Source organism: Mugil cephalus, chromosome 18 (genome assembly GCF_022458985.1).
Source record: "Mugil cephalus isolate CIBA_MC_2020 chromosome 18, CIBA_Mcephalus_1.1, whole genome shotgun sequence".
NCBI classification, from domain to species: Eukaryota; Metazoa; Chordata; class Actinopteri; order Mugiliformes; family Mugilidae; genus Mugil; species Mugil cephalus.
The window spans coordinates 2446293-2467057 of record NC_061787.1 but is presented as its reverse complement, the minus strand read 5'-3'; the positions used below and the strand labels follow the sequence as shown (position 1 = coordinate 2467057).

General features: G+C 42.7%; 2 protein-coding genes across 2 annotated transcripts in view; one reads left to right on the top strand and one right to left on the bottom strand.

The window, feature by feature from the left end:
* The window catches only part of LOC124995607 (NACHT, LRR and PYD domains-containing protein 12-like), a 1019357-nt gene that overhangs the window by 124560 nt on the left and 874032 nt on the right, over nucleotides 1-20765 (bottom strand). The gene's annotated exons all lie outside the window — the stretch shown is intronic.
* The window catches only part of plppr5b (phospholipid phosphatase related 5b), a 29139-nt gene that overhangs the window by 1511 nt on the left and 6863 nt on the right, over nucleotides 1-20765 (top strand). The window contains exons 2-4 of the mRNA XM_047568137.1: nucleotides 8975-9107; nucleotides 15098-15348; nucleotides 20127-20303. Coding sequence (XP_047424093.1) covers nucleotides 8975-9107; nucleotides 15098-15348; nucleotides 20127-20303 — 561 coding nt within the window. The remainder of the gene's footprint in view (nucleotides 1-8974; nucleotides 9108-15097; nucleotides 15349-20126; nucleotides 20304-20765) is intronic.

The following is a 20765-nucleotide window of genomic DNA, read 5'->3' as shown; positions in this document are numbered from 1 at the left end:
TGCACAGCTGTAAAGTTTGTAGCCGTAAATCAAGCATGAAATATAGTACTATAATAATGCCATGTAAAGAACTGACTGGTTCAAACGCACGATGTCATACTCTCTCCACATGTTGCCTGATTTACTTCCATTCACATTCTCTCTCTCTCTCTCTTTTTTTTTTAAATGCATTGCTTTTTTTTGTTTTATTTTGTTCTGGGGCCATGCCAGGCTGTGCAGCTAGTTTTAAATCCATCATGGACACATGGTCACTGCATCGCCTTGTAAACCTGTCCCAGTCCTTGTGTTGGTCCGACTCTGGTCTTACTGGGTCTGTCTGGTGTTTGCTCGTGAGTAGATGGTGTAGATGGGACATGGACGATAACCTGATTATTGCTGCAGCTGGGAACGAGGTGGACTGGAAATTTTATTGAATCTATTTTCAGCATAAAAAAGCAGATTGATGCATCTTTCCTGTAGACTCTGTAGACTACAGGTGTGTTCTGTCTGAACTCTGTTCTGTTATCAATAGTCATGCTTCAGAGACTCACTGTTCGCGTCAGACATCAGACAGAAACGATCAAATGTGAAAAGTACTTGTCTGTTCTGATGTGATTCCTTTAAAAGGAGAGAAATAAGCGATTCTTATGTACTCATGTCTTTATTAAATTGTCGTGTCAGAGAGACTCTGTTGCAGCTTTACAGAGGAGCAGTGTACCTTGAATATTAAGCGCATTGATTAATGCTGCAGCCGCTGGTCTGGAGCCAAACCTTCACGTACAGTGACTCTGCTCTGGACACATGCAGGACGGTCTGGTTCAGCTGCTCCGTGTCTCAGCCTCAAAGCAGCTGCGTTACTTTTTAGGTTTGACCTCCATCTCATCTGCGTCCCCGGGAGTTAGCGTCCGATAGCAGTATTCATCTCTCCACGTTACCTTTTGACTCAATTAAGTCATGATATCTTTATTCAGACTGAACGTTCAGCTACAGGTCGAGGATCTAATGTTACAGGACGGGTTTTAGGGGTTAGTTCATTTCTTTTTTTTACACCTGTTGGATTGTTACAACTCCTTTATTTGCACTTTCGTGTGTAGTGTTGTGTATCTCATCTGGAGACGGGACATGGATGCAGCATCACCTAATGCTGCTTTGACATGCGCTCAGACAACAGGGCTCTGTTCAGGGATGAAGGTTTAAAGTTTCAGAGGTAAAGAATGAAATTAGAGGAAATCTGTGGAGGGGAGGATGTGTTACAAGAACACTTCTACCAGATTATATCGTATGTGCAGTTTTACTGAAATAGATGAGATAGATGAGACAATTTCTACTGAAATGAAGACACACAATGAAGAAATGTGTGAGTGAACCAAACCCAGAAATGTTGACACAGAGTTTGTGTTTTATTGGAATTTAGTTCCAAACTGATGAATTAAATTTCAAAGGCAATCTATAAATGTTTACACCCAAATATTTGCAGAGGCATAAATCAGCATAATAAGACAGAATCGCAGTAAATTAAATCAACACATTAGAGTACACCTGACGGTTATAAGATGTAAAATTATATAGTGTAGAGCTGCAGCAGCTTCCAGGATGAATCTACAGGATGTTGAAACTGAAGTATTCCTGATTACCCTTGTAATTACCTGAGAGAAACAGAACAATGAAAGAATGGATGAGAGTTTAGCAAACCCCTCAGCCTGCAGCGGCTCAATACTGAGAGGAGAACTCACAACTCAAGACGTCGGTTGTTTGTCTGTGGAGGTTCAGGTTGTCCAGGTCACGGCTGATGTAAAACAAAAGCTGCTCAGCTCGGCGGATGAGGAGGAGATGGCTCCTTCACTTCTATTTATACTGCGTTTTATTTTTTTTTCTCTCTCTTTATTGTGAATATTTAATGCACAGAGATGTCAGGGCTCTTGTGCAGGGATCGCTGTATGAATAATAAGAGGTTTCTTATGTCTTAACAACCTTCATCATCTCAGTCTGGATGGATCCAGTTGAATTATGAAACTAAACTGAACTAGAATCGATTGTGATTTTGGAGCCTATCTCATGCAGCTTATTAAGGTTAGTAATAAATAATATTCTGTTGGGTAATATTCAAATCCTCTGCTCCTATGAGTCAAAAAAAAAACCACTTTAGAGTTATTTTTTGAAATTGTGTCATTAATTTTTTCTAAATGTTAGACGTCTGGTTTGTTTTTTGACTGTTAATCATAGGCGGCACAATTGAGTGGTTGTTGTTGGTGAGTGGAGCTCAGCTGCAGATAGAGCAGAGCGTGTTGTCCTATGATATAGAAATGAACATCATTTAGATGTTAGCGCTGTTCCTGAATCAAACATCACAGTCTGTCATGCATCTGACCCAACGCGGAGACTTCATACAAACCGTGGAACATCGTTTCTGTCATAAGCTGTGAAGTCAATGACTCGCACAAAGATTCGATTAGAACTAGAACCCTGGAAGAGGCCATGAGCAGAATAACAGGCCTGCAGGGAAAACCGACAGCTGACAACGTAAACAGCTTAACTCCACATGCTTTTTTTAGCATACATGAACACTGTGCTGGTTAAATAGTTGATGAATAGCTCCATTTGGTCATTCTGGTCAGTAATAGTGTCAAAGAGAAAATCAGAAATGGCTCAAAGTGTTGATGTTGTAGACACATCCTAGCAAACTGAGTGTGTTAATGCTAAGGTCAAAGGTCAGGCTGGTCTTCCTCGAGCTACAGGACACACTGTACATCACATATATGCCCCCCAATACAGACATCAGGACAAGGGTCCAAAAAACTAAACTCAATGTCAATTCATTGTAGTTGTAAATCAGCTGGATAGTCCTCCAACCAGTCAGAGCTATTAAGCCAGAAACTAAGCAGTACACTCTCTGTTTAGCTATTAAGCTAATACCAAAACTCTACTATAATGATCTGTGGCTCCATTGTGCCACCAGTCCTGAACGTCAGCCCTCTGGGGTGAAGGCGAGGACCTAGACTTGACCCGTGGATCTTTGTATTCACTGCTACAAATCAAATAAGATCAAATAATTCTCCATTAATTGAGAAAAAAAAAGGTCTGTCTGCTGCTGTTGATTATTACATTCCTGAGCTCTGGGGGGGATGACGCAGAGACGTGTAGTCAATATAAATAGGTGCACTGTGTGTCATCAATGTGAACAGTCTGTAATTAACCGTTTAGTTTTGTCAGTCCTCCACAATGAACGAGGAACGAAGGAGGAAGAGCAGAGTAGGCAGAGACTCTCCTCCCACAGATGCTGCAAGCACTGAACGGCAGGTCACTGAGGACATGGAGGAAATCACCAGTTGCAGTAAAACAGACAGGCGGGGGAGGCAAACTATAAACCGGTGTAAATAAATACAGCGATGCACTGCAGCAGATTATATCAGGTGGTGTGATTTGTTGTGAACTGAACCTGCCAGCTAATGGACAGGTCGTATTTTCTACAGTTCTGTCAAAGAAACAGATAAGATACGAAGATGCTTTGTCCTGACGAAGACAAGAAACTAAACTTTTATACTTTTACTAGTGAAGGTAAAAGGATCAGTTTAATAGGAGTGCTCACTGTGATCCTCCATCGGGCCAAAAGTTTGGCTTCTTGCCGGGACTCATCACTCCACATGTAAGAGTACGTCCTGTGACTGTAATCAACATTCATCTCACGTCGTCTTTACCAACTCTTAATTCTTGCGTTTCGTCAAACTGACACTAGCATCATTCATTTTATCCGTCGCCTTTAGACTGAACATGAATCAGAGTGTTTCTCTCTGCAGACCAGTTTAATGTGACTCCAGGTAATAGACTGGATCGACACTGATCTCTTTCCAGAGCTGGATATCAGCTGCTGTGCTGTCCTTGATCATTTATGAGGTCGGATCAGACATAACAGAGGAATAAAGGAGGAAGGATTCATGGACAGTTTTAGCTAAATGCTAATCCATTATCCACACTACTGTCTGCTGTAAATAAGGCATAAGACATTGTTGTTTATTTATCCCACGTATGGGGGGGATTTCCTTCCAGTAGTGGGTCATTAGACAAGAATATATTGAAAAAAACAATAAGAAATTTGAAAGAATATACAAAAACACTGAAAAATTATATAGAGGAAAATAGAAATATAGAGATATTCTGTATATACAGTGTGGAAAGGTAGTTAAAACAGGTAAATATAATATAATTGCTAAGATTATAAAATGTAGAAAGTGAGCTCGTAGTTTGAAAATGTGTCAGTAAAAGGTCAGAGGTCAATAAGTTCAGATGATAGTTGATAGTTCAGATGATAGATGATAGTTCTAGATGATTCTAGTCTTTGCTATCCACACAATGACTGTGGGTCTAAAATGCTGTAACATACACTAGTCCTCTAGGCTTCACACTGTGCTGTGCGGCTGCTTCCTTTGTATCGGTCATAGCTTTTTGCTGAATGACTATCATACATCACTGTTGACTCCAGAGGTCAGAGACTTAATTCATGGCACAGTGGCTGAAAATGAAATCCTCGGCCCTCTTGGTGTCTGTGGCGGTAGAAGCCCAGTCTCTTGTTTCCTGTGAACTTGTTGCTACTGCACGCCCAATGAACCTGGAAATGGAGACGAATGGAGACTCTGAGCGTTAGTGTCAAACCCGCATCTGGAGGTAGGCCCAATGACCGGCGAAGCCTTGTCCACATATTGGTTCAGTGTCTTTTGGTCTCGGCTACAGTCTCACCGCTAATGGAGACAGATGAAGGTGTCAGAGGGAAACTAAAGGGATGGTTTGGTTTCTTTGAGTTGGACTGTATCAGGTAGGCAGTGGCATGGTTTTCCTAATATTTCACACACTAAAAGGGACACCCTCCTGTTAGGGGACTAAATATGTTTCACTTGTAACCCAACGACACAGGTTTATAGCGTGATTTACGATACTGATATACTGTGATGTGCTTGGTATGGATGGGTAGCTGATGCACCCTCCAAGGCGTTGGGGAAGTGGGGGAGGAGGGTTATGAGAGGAATGTCCAGGTTGAGTAAATAAGTGGCCAGGGACGACCTGGCCCCGTCATTTTGACTTAGCCGGCAGTGAATGGCTTCACAGAGAGGGAGACAGAAACAGAGAGAGAGCAGGGAAGTAGTTAAGGGACTAAGCAAGCAGCACATTGTGGCTGTGGCCCTGTCAGCTTTTATTACACCCACTGAGAAAGTGGGACAAATTGCCCACGGCTGTCACAGTCCTGCCCTTCAGCCACTCCTCGCTGTTCCCAGCGATATCACAGGAACTTCACTGGGCTTTCTACAGGAGTATCATCAGCACTATTATACAATAATCATAACAGGCAGGGGGTGAGTTTCTAGGAACTCTAATGGGACAGTAGTCTGAACAATAATGCTTTTTAATTTTGTTCTGACGTTTTCTAAAGTGACATTTTTTAAACACAGACCGGTTAGACGCTGTGTTCTTGATGCCATGTGACATATGGTGCATTCAGTTGTCACTTGGACTCACAGCAGAAAGAGAAGCAGCGACTTCATGACATTAATCGTGTCCTTTCAACCACTGAAGCAGATTTTAAACGCGTCACCTGAAACGTTTGCAGGATAACGTGATGGGACTCATCACCGTTACTTCATGGTTTCCTTCTTATTATCATTTATGATGAACTAATGTTGGCTTTGTGAGACATTCGTCTCAGATTTGTAGATATGTACGAGCTGATTTATGTCCTCAAAGTTCGTTCCTTTAAGAAAGGTAGAAAGTCAAAATGATTATGGTGATTTACATATTTTATTGTGCTGTAAAGTCTACACATTTTAAAACTGAAAAAAACAACAAACACATGAGTCAGTATTGCACAGCTCCATCAGGGTAATTATTATTGCACTTAGCCGTGAGATTGGTCAAAAACTCAGTGGAACTGGAGCATCTCTCAGAGAGCATCATAGTGAAGAGGATTGTGTTTGTGAATGATGTTTCTCAATCTGTGAGCGACATCTTTCAGTGTTGCATTTGTACACCAGTCGTTATGTAGAGTAAATGCTCTTCAGGCAATTTCTCTAGTAGACCTGTTAATGGAGCTAAAGTCTTATTAAGGTAGTAGTAGTAGGTGGTCTTTAATGGGACCCGGGACTCATTGTGGGTTCACACTACAAGAATGAGGTCACACGAGTCCCAGACTGAATCCAGATCAGTGTTCACACCTGGACTCTAGACTCTCTTGACCATTTAGTTTGCTGGTGTGACAGCGGCCTGTGCCTGGCGTGGTCAGAAACACGTCGTCAGGTTTGAGTTTTGATCATGGCCCGTCCGCAGAGAACTCCCAGTGAAATGATGCAGCCTCCGTGGGCTCGCCCTGCACAAGATGAGTTGGTCGTCATGGCAACATACAGTGTGTATGCACATAAGCGCTGGGTAGTAGAGATCTTCTCCATGGCAACAATACAACGATCATTCCCCTGCAGTGAATCAGTAGTAGGTGTCTCCTTTGTCCCCGTCCCCCTACCCACCTGTTACTGAGTGCTACTCTGCACCAGCTGTAGACTGCTTGTGAAGGGCTGGGGTGCTTTCAGTGCAAACAGGAGAAACCAGGCAAATGTACAGTCCATAAAACTAGCTCTTTAATGCAATGGTAGCAGAAGGTGGAAATGCAAAAAGACAGGGAGATTCAAGCAAACACAGCAGAATCGATTAGTCAAACAATACCAGAACAGGTCACACACAGGAGGCAAGTGGGGAAAAACGTGAAACACTAGGTAACAAAGACAATCTGGCAAAAGACACGGGGAATGAGACAGGGTTCAAATACACTGGGAGGGAAGACACAGGTGAAACACATCAGGGCGGAGACGGCAGTCACAGAGGAACACAGGAAGTAAAACTAACAGCAACACACGACAAAGTAAAACAGGAAATGGATAAATATGAAAACAGATCCTGATGCTAATGATCCCACAGAGTTCAGTGATGTGCAGTCTGAGCCCTGGATTCTACATGATGTTCTGTCCTATGTCAAAACAGTGAGATCTCAGTCAAACCCGTGAGATTCACAGAGTGATTTATTGTTGTAATCCTTCTCCTTAGAAAGACGCTTCCTTCACGTCACTAATATCAGAGGCGCCTCCTCTCTGGGGCTCTGAGGCGTTATTTTATTTTAACTGTAAAAGTTTCAAAGATAATGATGATCAATGGCGTTTTATAAATGAAAGGGAAATGAAGCAGAATGTTTGGAGAGCAGCAGCAGCTCTGGTAATCCATCTGCGTCTTTAGCCGTATTCTCACAGGATTAGATTTACCTGGGACCTGGTCCTGTGATTCAGATACTACCCCCTACGTCTGAGTTTCATGTGGTGCATTCACACGGGATCAACCCACTCTGGGCTTTACTCTGATTTCCTGTCCATAGTTATGTCTCTGCTGCAAGTCAGAGGACAGTTTACACTTTCTGACAGCGTTACTTTGCAAATTCTGATAATAAAAAATATATTTTTAGATAAAACATGATGACACTATTGATCGATGAATTTGCCCACATCTGTCCACACTTTGATTTATTAACCATCCACCACAAGAGGCAGAAAAAAGACCAGGATCGAACCAAAGTCTTGAAAAAGTAAAAACACAGAGATAATGAGATTACCAGACATCCCAGATTAAACTAGTCCCGTAAGAACAGAGCTTTTACAGGAGGCATGTTTCACCAGTGCACATTAAGCGTCTCTCAGTCTCATATCTACCATTCATCAGCCGTTTCTTGTTCTCTCATTTGAATCGTGACAAGATTCCACATGTACTCTTTAGTCAGATCTTTATCTTTATCATTTCTACGCTGATACAGATCGATGTTTCATTTGCAAAGGCCACATCTTAAGTACGTTAATATCAATAAACTGGTTCATGTTGGATTCTTAAATCCTCTACAAACACAGGGAGAGGCTCCTGAACACTTGCTGCCTGGTAATAGGCGTTAAAGCACCTTGTCATGGCAACATCGCTTCATCACACTGATAAGACGCTGCAGAGACTGAGCGTGGAACTGTCGACACTCTGCACCTCCGTCTCACATGGTATCGGTTCACAGCTCGCCGCTCGTTCACACATTGAGCTGCTGTTAACCTCCTCTCTGGATCCTTACAGGGTAGCGTCATGTGCATCCCGTTCAGTCCAAATGTTTCCAACTGTGTTAGGAGACCGTGGTGCTCTCAGATCATACGCTGGACGGTGGATCAGCTGCTGACACGAAACTTCTCGCGTGTCTGCTGGCAGCTCATCACCTGTTTCACACTGAGAAGCCTCGCCTTGCCTCGTCTACGCTGTGTTTTCTAGCTGAGTCCGTCCTGACTGGCTGCAGGCTGCAGGGTCACACAGCATCGTCGGAGCATCGCGTTGTTGTCCAGTCTGTGATCCGTCACTTCATTACATGATAAATGTTGAGCGCCTTCGAAAAGCCACTCGTAGCACGTTCCCGTATTTAACCCCGACCTCCAAAGAAGATGTGTAATAAAATGTCTTCAGTGATGAGATGGAGGATTGTATCTCTTGCTGCAGTTTTTTACATGTACACTGATCAGCCACAACATTATGACCAGGAGAAGTGAAAAACATTCATCCTGTGACAATTCACTCTTCTACTGGGAAACACAAAAACACTTAAGGAACAACTAAAAGAACACTGATTCACAGCCCCCCCCACGCTGGTGTATCTTCATGTTTCACTCGTTATTGTTGGTGGGACGGTCCTGCCTCCTGATCTGCCTGGCTGTGCCACCAGTTTCTCTCCTTAGTTTAAACACGATTGATTTGCGTCTCGACACTAACCCCTCCCCTCTCCGGACCATGTGCCGACATCCTCTCTGTTTTATTCGGTGTCTTTCACAGCTGCGTCTGTGCAGATGGACCCACTTAGCAAAACAGCCACATCACATCTGAGTGTGTGACAGAGTCTGTGAAAATAAACTGGCGCCGCCATCTGAACGCGTTTCCCTCTCTCTGTTTCTGTCAGATCACAATCACGGAGACCGTCCTGTTCCTCGTCCAGTACACGTCCAAAGAGTTTGACCGGTCGGAGAAGACGGTGGCCATGGGGGACTGCTGCTACCTCAACCCGCTGGTACGCAGGACCTTCCGCTTCCTCGGTAAGTCGCAGGCCTCCGCCCATTCGGCACACAGCCGTCACTACTGTCATTACTTTGGGTTTATGAATTCACTGAGGCATATGGACACCGCCTCCAGTCCACCTCTCAGATCTAAATAGGACAGAAAACCTAAGGAAAGTGAATAAAAAATAGATGGAATTGTCTTAATTTTCCTTCTTCATGTCAGACTCATTCATCAGGCCTGTGCAGGTTCGACTTTATCAGTGAATGTAATTTTTTCCAGTCTACTTTCAAATGAATCCCATGTCTCCACAGGTGTCTCCAGTGACCACTATCAGTGACCACGATCAGATCTTATGGATCAGGATCATGGCAAAAATATGTATTGAAAGGTTAAGACTCCTCTTAGAATATCATTAAAACGTTGTGCAAACATGGAATCAATAAAATAAAAAAAGGTGGCATGAAAAGATAGTAGGATGTCAGACTGACACGGTGAAGGGGAGCGTTGGCTTCCGCTCCTACTTAAGCGAGTGAAGGAGATAAGACTACGCAAGAGGATTATTACCTAGATCCCTGAAGGGGATTCTTTGTGTGGCCTGACTCTACCCCAGCACTTACACATCAAGTGTTAAATCCCTGATGCTTGTACATGTTAACAGGCTCCTCGTTGCAGGTTAAAGCTCCTTTTATCCCCAGGAGGCTCACTGGAATAGGTAATCATGTTTTATACACTGGGACAGAGTCGCATCAGAATAAGGCCTTAGTGTTAATTGATGTCAGTTTGAATGAGCACTGTAACTTTATATTTAATTCTGCTTCTCCCAGGAAATAGAAATTATGGTTTCTAAGGCAGACCTTCACATTAACATCAGTCCTCAGTGATCTGGTCTCTAGAATCAAGGTTAAACAGGTCCAGGTGTGAACACTGATCTGGTGTCCAAGCATTTAATGCGAGTCCACTGTGAGTGATTCTGTCCTTAAATAGCGTCTCATCCTGTGGTTAATTACTGATGTGATCATGTTGATGTAGAAGGAGCCGTGTGGAGTTCAGTTACATGTTTCCTCAATAATCACTGGTGTCTTTATTTCCTTTACAATGCATGTGGAAACTTCCAGGGTTAGAATTAGAAGCTGAGTTTAGTGCATGTCTCCGAAATACAGACATGCGTCAGCCCATCCATCCTGAAAAAACATCAGGATGGAGATCAATAAACATTCTTGGTTCTGAAACAGCAGTGGGTAGGTACGATCCATTAGAGACAGTAGCTGTTAAAATATTTTACTGGAGTTTATTTACATCATCATCATTTATTTACGCCAGAGAAACTGGGATGGGGTCTGAAGAGCTGTATGGAGACACATGTTAATACCAGGTGTGAACACAGACTCTAAAAGCCTGATTACCCAGGACGGGTGTTAATGAAAGGTCTGAACAGCAGTGATTTCAGTCATTCAAGGAGTATTACTAAATGCTAAAACACAGGATCAGGTTTAAAATTGTCGTAATGAGCAAATTTATAAGACTTTCATGCATCGGCCTACAATGGGAAAATGGTTGAATCTGGTGGAATACAATAAAAATGTCACATATCACTACTACTCTTCTAGATGGAATGCTAACATTACAGAATGCATGGTTTAATACTGGAATGCCAGTGAGGTTAATAAATGTGGTTTGAATGGAAGTCAATGAGGCATTTTTGGCCACGTATCTGGTACTACGTAAAAAATACTAATGCAGACAAATCAGGTTTATTGTTAATCGTTGACATATTTAAGACTCTAATCATCATCAACGCCCTGTCCCACTACTGTTTATTTGATGGAAACTAATAAATTTTTTGTGTTTTCTTTTTATGTAGCAATTAAATATTTGAAATCGTTAGACCAGCACCCTGTAAACTATTGAATGGTTTGTATCGATGAAGAGATTTAAGTTTGAAAAAGCAGAAAAACATATTGATGTATGAGGATTTTATGGCAGTTTCTTTGTGTGGGAACATTTTTGCCATGAAAGTGTCCAGAGGGTTGTAAATCTGGGGAAAGAACAAAGGTTAAACGAGCCTCGAAAACACATTCAAACTATCTGTCCTTGAAAGACGATCAGAGGGAAGTTTGACCATACTGAGGCTTTTCAGGATGAGGAGGCTTTAATTAGATTACCCGAGGGACCAAGTTAAGGCAGTTTTATGTCATGGGGTGCAGAATAGAGCCTCTTAAATAACGTGGAAACAAACGGTGCCGCATTAGCTTCCCTTTGCCGAACATCGTCTCACAGTTCAGCGCTGGTCTGGCCGTGTCTGTTTGCAGCAACGTTAGCAGCAGCGGCAGTTGCTCCAAATTACAAAGTACTATTTAACATAATGCAATCTGGAAATCCAGTTACATGCCGTGCGGGGGTTTTTACGGTGCATTTAATCCGTGCCTATTGATTACTACTTTTGGCAGGCTTGTTGGCACAGTGACCAAGAACAGATGAACGAATCCAGCTGATTCTCCATTCTTGGAGCATACCCTCCCCATCAAAATTCCTTGTAATAATCGCTGCTGCTGCTGCTGCTGCTGCTGCCGCTTGCCTGCCTCTTGCTGAGCCTTGACTCATATGTGGAAGGATAATAGTATAAAGTTTTAGGCGCAGAAATACAGTAGCTTTCCTGCGAGGGATCAAACTGAACCTCCTGACAAAGCAACACTGGGGCTTTAGCTTCCCTCATACAGCAGATGATTGACAGAATAAGTCCGGGATATAGAACCAGACAAATTCATCTGGATGTGTTGTTTGTTTCTCAATATTAAATCGAAAAAGTTTGGAGGCTCCAAGTGACAGAAAACCTCACAATAAGAATCTGCAGGACGTTCCGATAAACCTTTTTTTGCCTACAGATCCAATACTGATCTGAAGTTAAATGTCCTAAAGTCTTTCCTTGTCTTCTCCCAGATTCGACTGGATTCAGTTCAATAAATCTTTCTGTCTAAGTTAACGTTAATGTGGAGAGAGGAGCTCGTACCTTGTGTTCTCTACTCCAGAAATGTTCTGGTCCTCCAACGCTCCCTAACCCTCTCTTTTCTCTTCTTTTAAACATGTTTGTTGTTGTTTGGCTGCAGCCTTTTTTTTTTTTTTTACCTGAGTGGACTTCATGGATTCTGTTTAGTCATTTTAGTTTTTGTAGATCAACCCTGAAACCGATGATGCTCTGCAGGGTTAATTAGTAATGTTACTCCCAGCTTCTCTACATGATAAAAGTCTTAATGCTTTTGTAAAAGGTTCCATCTTGAACTACAGTGAATGACACAGTCCCTAGAAATGTTCTTCTATCCTCTGTAGCATCTCATGGATAATGCATGTTTCTTAAAGAGATGCAGGACTTAGAGAAAGAAAGTCACAGTGAGGATGACATGCCACTCATAGCCAGAGTGGATGCTCATTCTGAACACTTATTCTTAGATTAAATGCCCTTTGACTCGATATTAAAATTATCCTCAAAGTTTGACAGAAGTTCTGGTTAAAACGTCTCACCAGAGACGTCACATTTGTCTGGTTTTGTAGCGTTTCTGTTCTCTTTGTTTACTGTCAGGATTCTGATCATGTTTTGAGACATTTTTATGCAGGGAAACTCTGAGGGATGTAAATACTTTTAGATGACTCTGTACGTATTTGAAGTGGAAGAAGGTGTTTCCTCTTTCACAATGAAACACAGGGAAAAATAATCCAGCTTGTTTTTTTCTATGTATCTTTTTAATTTGGCCTCGCTGTCTGACGTCAGTGTGTGAGAGTGACACACTCTATGTCTCCATGTCTTCGTGTCTCCGTGTCTATGTAAACATACTGTATGTATTCCTGCAGATGTGTCAAAGTGTCTGTTCGTGCGCTTAATTATGAATTCCTGTTGCCAACATTTACATCTGCTGTGGAGCAGCATCATGTGAGCCCAGCTATCTTGAATCTCCACAGCCCCCACCTCCCTCCCACTCACTCATGAGCAGCCTTGTTTTGCATAATGACTCACAGGGCATGTTGTTTGGGGAAAGATTAAATTTAGAACACAGCCCAGGGTTGTGGCACTCTCACACACTCGGCTTCAGTAGAGAGTGTTTACCTTCACTTCATGCATCGTGAGGCAACGCTTGTTGGGCTTTATGTTTATAGGAAGTTCATGCACAGATAAATCTTTAAATTATAGCAGTTACCAAGGGAGACAAGACGTTTGAGCCCAGCGAACGCCTTCTTCAGCTCGGCTGTCTGTTCTAATAAGCCTAACCCTCTGTCCATTCAGATTTGTATGAGTTCCTCATTACGGCTTGGTACAGCGCAGCCTCGGCTCACAATCTCCCCCAAGGACCATGAGGGGAAGCAGATGCAAGGCTTGTGTCTACTCATGAGGAGCGATGATTATGAAACTGAATGGTTTACAATGTTTGCACCGTTGTTGCGTCATTGTTGGAGGAGTTTATTGAACCATGGGTTCATGGACTTCTGCTGCCCATCTTGGGCAGGTAGAGAGCCCAAACCACATCATCACATCATCTCATCATCTCATCACCACATGCACCTTTGATTCTGAACTTAATGAGTGAACAATGAAGTCTTCTGACACCAGAAAGAACCCAAACAACCTGCTTCACGTCAGAGGATAGTGTTTCAAACAACTCTGGTGCAAGTATTTTCGCAGCGAATTAAAATAGAAACTAAAAAAATGGTCTAGTTGGGTGCTACATGTCTAAGTAACATCCACACCAATGAACACCAGGTCCAAACGTATGTGTTCAGTTCATCATGGCAGGTTTCCAGCAGTAGCAATACTACTATGAGGTCTTTAAGATAAGAAAGTTACTGCGTGTTGTCTTAGCTGCAGGCTTTCCGATTAGTTATCTGGTCATTCATAGAAAGAACAAGCAAAATTTCACATAGACGCTTCAGTAACTTCATATGGCTTCATAAATAAATAATCCATCTGTAAATCTAGTGCATGAGCTCAGAGGGAGTTCGTTGACTGAGCTGCCTCCACCATGTTCACCCTCCAACGCCCAGACGCTCAATGAGCAGCTTAAGGTAGAATAAGCACTCTCACATCCAGGTATTGTTTGGAGTGGGGGGGGGTGTACTCTGTTAGATTTACGCCCTAATAAGCAATGTCGGATGTCCCCCGGTTTGTGTTCCCAGTGCCAGACCGGGTGGAGGGAATGGAGGGAGGGGTTGTCATCCGTAAACCGTAGAGCACCCACATTTCCACACTCATGTTAGAGAAAGTGGGGCAGTGTCAGAACAATGGAGGGGGGAGGGAGGGCTGCAGGGACTGAGTCACCCAACCCTCGACATAATATAGTTTGTTAAGAAACAAACCCGTCGGTGAGTCTCCGGTGTCACGCGACTCGTCTCCGTGGCCGACGACGGATGAAGAAGGAAAGGAATGAGAACGCACGTGAAATTCTTTCACCCTGACATGGATCGATGTAGAGCCTGGATGGGCTCGGAGGAATATGAGCGGACGCTACCTAGGTGTATGCTGCTGCCTGGTTTATGTGATGTCACACAGTGTGAGGAGCTTCAGGCTGAACACACTCTCAGAGGGAACATTTCAAACTGAAAGTCTGAGTTAGTAGAACGATTGACGTCGTCGTTGTTCATTGTCTCTACAGGATGTCCCATTGTAGGAGGTTAGGGAGACATGAGAGACGTGAACTGAGCTCAGGTGGCCTCATAGGTTTGCAGAATCTGTCATATGTCATGATGCCCTGCAGTTAAATAGTTCCTGTTTCTGCGTCAGTGTTGCATCATGTTTTTTAGAAGGAAACTAAAAGAAATGTGTGTTAGCTGGTAGATGCATCCACTACAGACTTCTCTGCACATCACTGCAAACGACCAGTAATGAAACACTCTGTGTACCCTCCATTAAAAAGAGATAAAGTGATGTGACTGTGGAATAGTTAAAACAGCTTTTATTGAGGCCAACAGCCCTTCCAGCCCATTTCTTTCAGTCTCCGTGGTCCTTTCCTCTCTCTTAACGTCATCTTGTTTCTCCTCGTAGGAGTCTACATATTTGGCCTCTTCACCGTTGACATCTTTGTCAACGCGGGACAGGTGGTGACAGGGAACCTGGCTCCGTACTTCCTGACCGTCTGTAAACCCAATTACACGGCCCTGGGCTGCCAGCAGGCCCTGCGCTACATCAGCCACCAGGAGGCCTGCACGGGAAACCAGGACGACATTATGAGGGCACGCAAGACCTTCCCCTCCAAGGAGGCCGCCCTCAGTGTCTACGCTGCCCTCTACCTGGCTGTGAGTCCGTCAAACTAACGTCACTACTAGTCACGTTGGTCTGCAACATTCAGGGAGACATTTACACTGAACAACAGTTCAGTTTTATTACACCTTAAGTCTTACTTTCACAGTTTTACTGATTATTTCTAACAGTAATTTTGACTGTTTTAAACTGCAGAATTCTTTTTGGATTTTAAAATAATAAATCAAATAACAGTTGTTTTATTATTTTTCATTTCTGGTTTTAAATGCAAACTTTAAATGCCAAAAAAATAAATTAATTAATAATGATAATGCACGGCCCCTGATTACTAAACTCTTTAACATAATGGTATAACTTTAACTCCTGTTACCATCCATCCATCCAGAATAACTGTTACTGTTATAGAGAAACATACAGATCACAATAAAATCACTGATTGACATTAAATTAGAAAGAGATGTGTTTAAGTGGCTTCATATCATTTCTAGGTAGATTTTCTTGTTCTCTATAACATTTGGTATGAAAAACATCACATCTAGGATAATAACATATATTATGTTTGGGCCAGTGTCCCCGTTAAATCTGAAGAAAAAGAAAATGATGTTTGGTGAAGTATTTAGAGACGTTAAACATTTAATGGGGTCAAATTGATCAACTTTATTGATCCCAGGAAGACCGGCCACAATGTTAAGTACATGTCAACATGACAGGAAACAGGAAGCTGTGAACGTTGTGTCAGAGCTAATGGCTACAGGTTAGTTTGTCTTGGTTCGTGTTGTGTTCATGGTCAGTGAGGAATAATATCTGGAGAAGACCAGTCACATGGTCAACAGTAGAAAGAAAGAAAGATGGCGTAAGTAAAGGCTTTTTACAGCAACAGATCACTTTAATAGCACATGATGAATCTGTGGAGGAGCCATCAGCTCCAGGGTTCCACATAAACCCAAGAAATCCCATAAACCCATTAGGCTGCCCCCACAGGAGCCTCCTAATATTGTGTGGGTCTCCCGTGTGGTGACTCATCAGAGAATGGACATGGGCCTTCTGAGGGCATTGAATGTTTTTAATGAGGGGGGGTCTTTGAGGGGAGGGTCCTCCCACAGTAACTTGATCAGTTTGGGATCTAGTGAATTTGGAGGCCACGTCAACACCTTGTGCTGTTCTTTTTTTTTTTTTTTTTTTTGAGTTGTTCCTAAAGTGTTTTTTTTTGTGTCTGTGTCAGGCTGCATGAGTGTCATTGCTAAGGGTTGGGGGCGGGGGGGTCTGGTCTAGGTGGGGGCTACATATCTAAATAACATCCACACCAATGAATCCCAGGTCCAAAGGCTTCCATCAGGACATTGATTTGTTTAAATGTTATTCACTTCTCCTGTCATAATGTTGTGGCTGATGGGTGTCTGTATCAGTGTTGTCCTTTATCGTTGTTGCCTACAGCCCACAGAGGGAATGTAGCGTCTCTGTCCTCTGATTTTCCAGACAGCCGTTCCTTTTTGCTGATGCTCTGGTTTCTTTGATATTCTGTCAGAGCCAGCGTTTGCCCTCGTGCCCATGGGGTTCATCACATGACCACTTTGGCCCATCAGTGACTGCCTGCATGATGGGGGGGGGCAGATTGCATCTGTTATTGAGGTCACCCGGTGAAGGCCGTCGTATGTGAACATACATGTGATCCCTGCAGTACAGAGGAGATGATGATTATCCCTCCTCATTGTCTGTGTCATTACAGCGTTTCCAGGGCCAGCAGCAGCTTTCTCCCATTCACCGAAGCTGTAATTATCCCATTCAAATGTTAATGGGAGGCATTAATGTTGAGAGTCAGAACTTGATATCTTTGGCCTGAATTTACACCGTTTAGCTGCAACCACGAAGAAGAATGAATCATCAGGTCCAGAGACGTGTCCCCGCGTGGCTGCTTCATTCTGCTGCACATTCCATGAAGGAAACACGACCTTATTAAAACGTCAGAGGCACCGTGTCTGCTCCAGACCACACAGCATCAACCACACAGCATCAACACAGGCCAGGGGACAGGGACACATGGACTCTTAAATATTAGAGCTCCTTCCTCTAAATCTTTGATTTGAATTGATTGTCTAACTGTGAAATGCCCTCATTCAGTTGTAAACGACCCAAATTCAGCGTCCAGATAGATAGATAGATAGATAGATAGATAGATAGATAGATAGATAGATATTCCAACCATATTTAAACCATCTTGTGACAATTCAGTGTTCATGCAGGGGAACTTTTGGACCTGGCATTCATTGGCATTGGTGTGGATGTTAGCTTAGCGTATTCTAAGACGACATTGAGATAAGCATCAGCCACAAAGACAGAAATCTGAAGAATGATTTCACGTTTGCTGAAAAGCTGAACTCAGTGCATTTAATCAGTGGAAAGTCTTAAATCTACAGAGTGGACATGAACACAGCGGCTCGTTCTAATGATCGTGTTTTCTCTGGTTCTGTTGTAACTCGCACTCCTTATAATGAGCTTCTCATCAGGAGGCCAGATGGTTAAAAACAGGAGGAAGAGGAAGAGGAGGAGGAGGAGGAGGAGGCTGGAGGCTCTAGTTCAGCTGCCTCACATACGTCTTTAAGTGGCCTCCTCCTTCACTTTTATTTATCCTCATGTTCATGTTTTCAATCTGACCCATACTTGAACACGTTTTGAAGGTCAAGGTCCACATGAAAAAAAAAAACCTCATGAATGTTTGAGAGACACGTTGAGGGGATTTATTTTCTTAACTGATGTGTCTGCTTAGACTCGAGGGTGTCACTGGTCGGGTGACAAGTCTAAATTATTAAGTGAACAAATGATTGTCAGTGTAGGTTTCACAGATGTGCTAAATATGAATATGATTGACAGTGTGCCTCCATTTACTCTAATGTTGTGTTTTAATTGGGGATGTTTTAACAGTGCATACTTTAGTCCCAGAAAAAAAAACAGATGTAACTCAGAAAATAAGAAAAACATGAGGTACACATATATATGGGCGGCACAGCGGCTTGGTGGTTAGCACGCCGGTTAGCACTGATGCCTCCTAGTGAGAAGATCGAGTCCAGCTTGGTTTCCTCCCAAACACGTGCTCGTTAGGTAAATTGATGAACCTAAATTGACCGTGAGTGTGAGTGCGAATGGTTGTTTGTCTCTGTGTTAGCTCCAGCAACCCCCGCGACCCTGGTGAGGATCAGATATATTTATATAAACAGTTATTTATATTCACACACACACTGATTGGTTAACGAGGCAGAGGTGAGACGAATGAGGGCGGAGCACACGAGGAGAAACCAATCAAAGAGGAAGCTTTTAAAAACAGACAATGTTTTGTTCCTGCACTTCTTCTTTATTCTTCTCCTCTTTCCATTCCTTTCTCTTCCTCCCCGGGTTTGTTACTTCATTTAGTAGTTTCTGTCTCTTCACCATCATCTGTTCCTCTCCGCCTGCCTCTATCTATTTATTTTATTTGATATATTCTCATTCCGTTTCATTGTCGTTCCGCCGGCTTTTCTCTAAATAAAGTGCAGAAAATAGAATAGAGGCCCCGAGGAGAGAGGGGGTATTTCAGCTCATATTTCCATGCAGTCACAGTCGTCGGCTACGGAGGATTTAATAAAACATCAGGGGCCCAGGAACGACATTTCTGAATATCTTTCAAAGTCACACTGAAGTGATGAGGTCGGTTTCTTCTGGCAGAAGAACATTTATTAAGTGTGGAAAGAGTTTTTCTTCTTTTTTGACGTTCTTTAGTCAAACACGTAACAGGAGCTGCCATCAGGTCTGATCAGATTACCAGTAATTAATAATAAATAATAAATATTACTGAATAGCATCCAGCTATCAGCACCTGACAAACCTCCGTTATATTTAACATGTATCCCTCCATATAATCCATCTATCACTGTTATGAATACACAAAGCTGTGACTTGTGTTTATTTATTAAACCAGTTAGTCCCATTGAGAACACAGTTACAGAATTAAAAGATAGAAACAAACAACAAATAAATGCGTTACACAACAACATAATTAATTAGTTTAATTAACACTTAATGGACTGCTTTAAATTCAGTCACAGCTATGAGGTTTCATAGACGCAGTTCAGATTGAAGCTTATTATTCCAAACATCTGGAGCCCAAAACCTAAAAGCTTTCTTTCCCAATTCTGTTCTTAATTTTGGAACAGCCGAGGGCGAACTGTCCGTTGAGCAGAGATCGTAACCTCCTCGTTTCTAATGTTAAAAGAGAAAATAAATAAGAAGGAATTTGACCCAGGATGGCTTTAAAAAAGAACAAGGGGCGAAAAGTAACCATGACCCATTTACTTAGTGTAGAGAAGACAGAGATGGATGAGAGAACGACCAGTTTGTAATAAATGTCAGTGCAGCATGATACACAACATGTGACGACAATGAGCAGGTGTGTTCATGTACAGCAGATCTCGATTTCACCAGTTTCTGTTTTACATAAAAAGTTTCTATAATAAAATCCTAATAAGAGCATCAGTTCTCCTTAAAAGACAAGTGGTCATCAATTAAAGGTCCCAGATATTTAAAAGTAGACACCGACTGTATTTGTTGACCATTTCTCATTAGTATTTTATCAATCAGAGTTGATTTTGCTGTTTTTGAAATGGTGAGGAACATATCACTTCCTGACAAATGATTTCATCACCAGTATATAAAATCTGGTTTATCGAGTAGAAATGGTCTCTAATGTCAATTTTGTGATTTTCGTTTGAAAAAGGCGTGGTGGTGGATGGACAAATCAAGAGAATCTGATGGTAAATTGTTGGGTCTCCCTGTTCCCTGGCAGATGTACGTGACGTGCACCGTGCAGGCGAAGGGAACTCGTTTGGCCAAACCAGTGCTGTCTCTGGGGCTCGTGTGCCTGGCCTTCCTCACGGGTCTGAACCGTGTGGCCGAATACCGCAACCACTGGTCGGACGTCATCGCTGGCTTCATCATCGGCACAGCCATCGCCACGTTCCTGGTGAGACCCACAACCACACGTCTGTGTGTGTGTGTGTGTGTGTGTGTGTGTGTGTGTGTGTGTGTGTGTGTGTGTGTGTGTGTGTGTGTGTGTGCGCGCGCTGTATGTTTTGGTAAAAAAGCGTCTGAGCGTTTGTCTTGAATCTGGAGAAGAACTAGTTTTATTTAGTGCTGAACACACTGACCCATGACCTGGACTAGAGAGGCCTGGACCAGTGGTCCCCATGCAGAATGTTTCTTTTATTCTTTAGTCTAAAGTTAATCTCAGTTTTATTGTTGTTTTTCCTGTCCTGACTGAAGCAGGAAGTAGTCTCCTTCATGGTGAACAATGTTCCAGGTCTCTCTGGTCCAGGTCTAAATAAACCTGGTTCTTCTCCAGATTCACTAGACTAACGCTCAGAGAATGAATATTGTTCCAGAGTCACGCCCGTGCTCCGTTTAGATCGTCAGACTCTGATGTTTC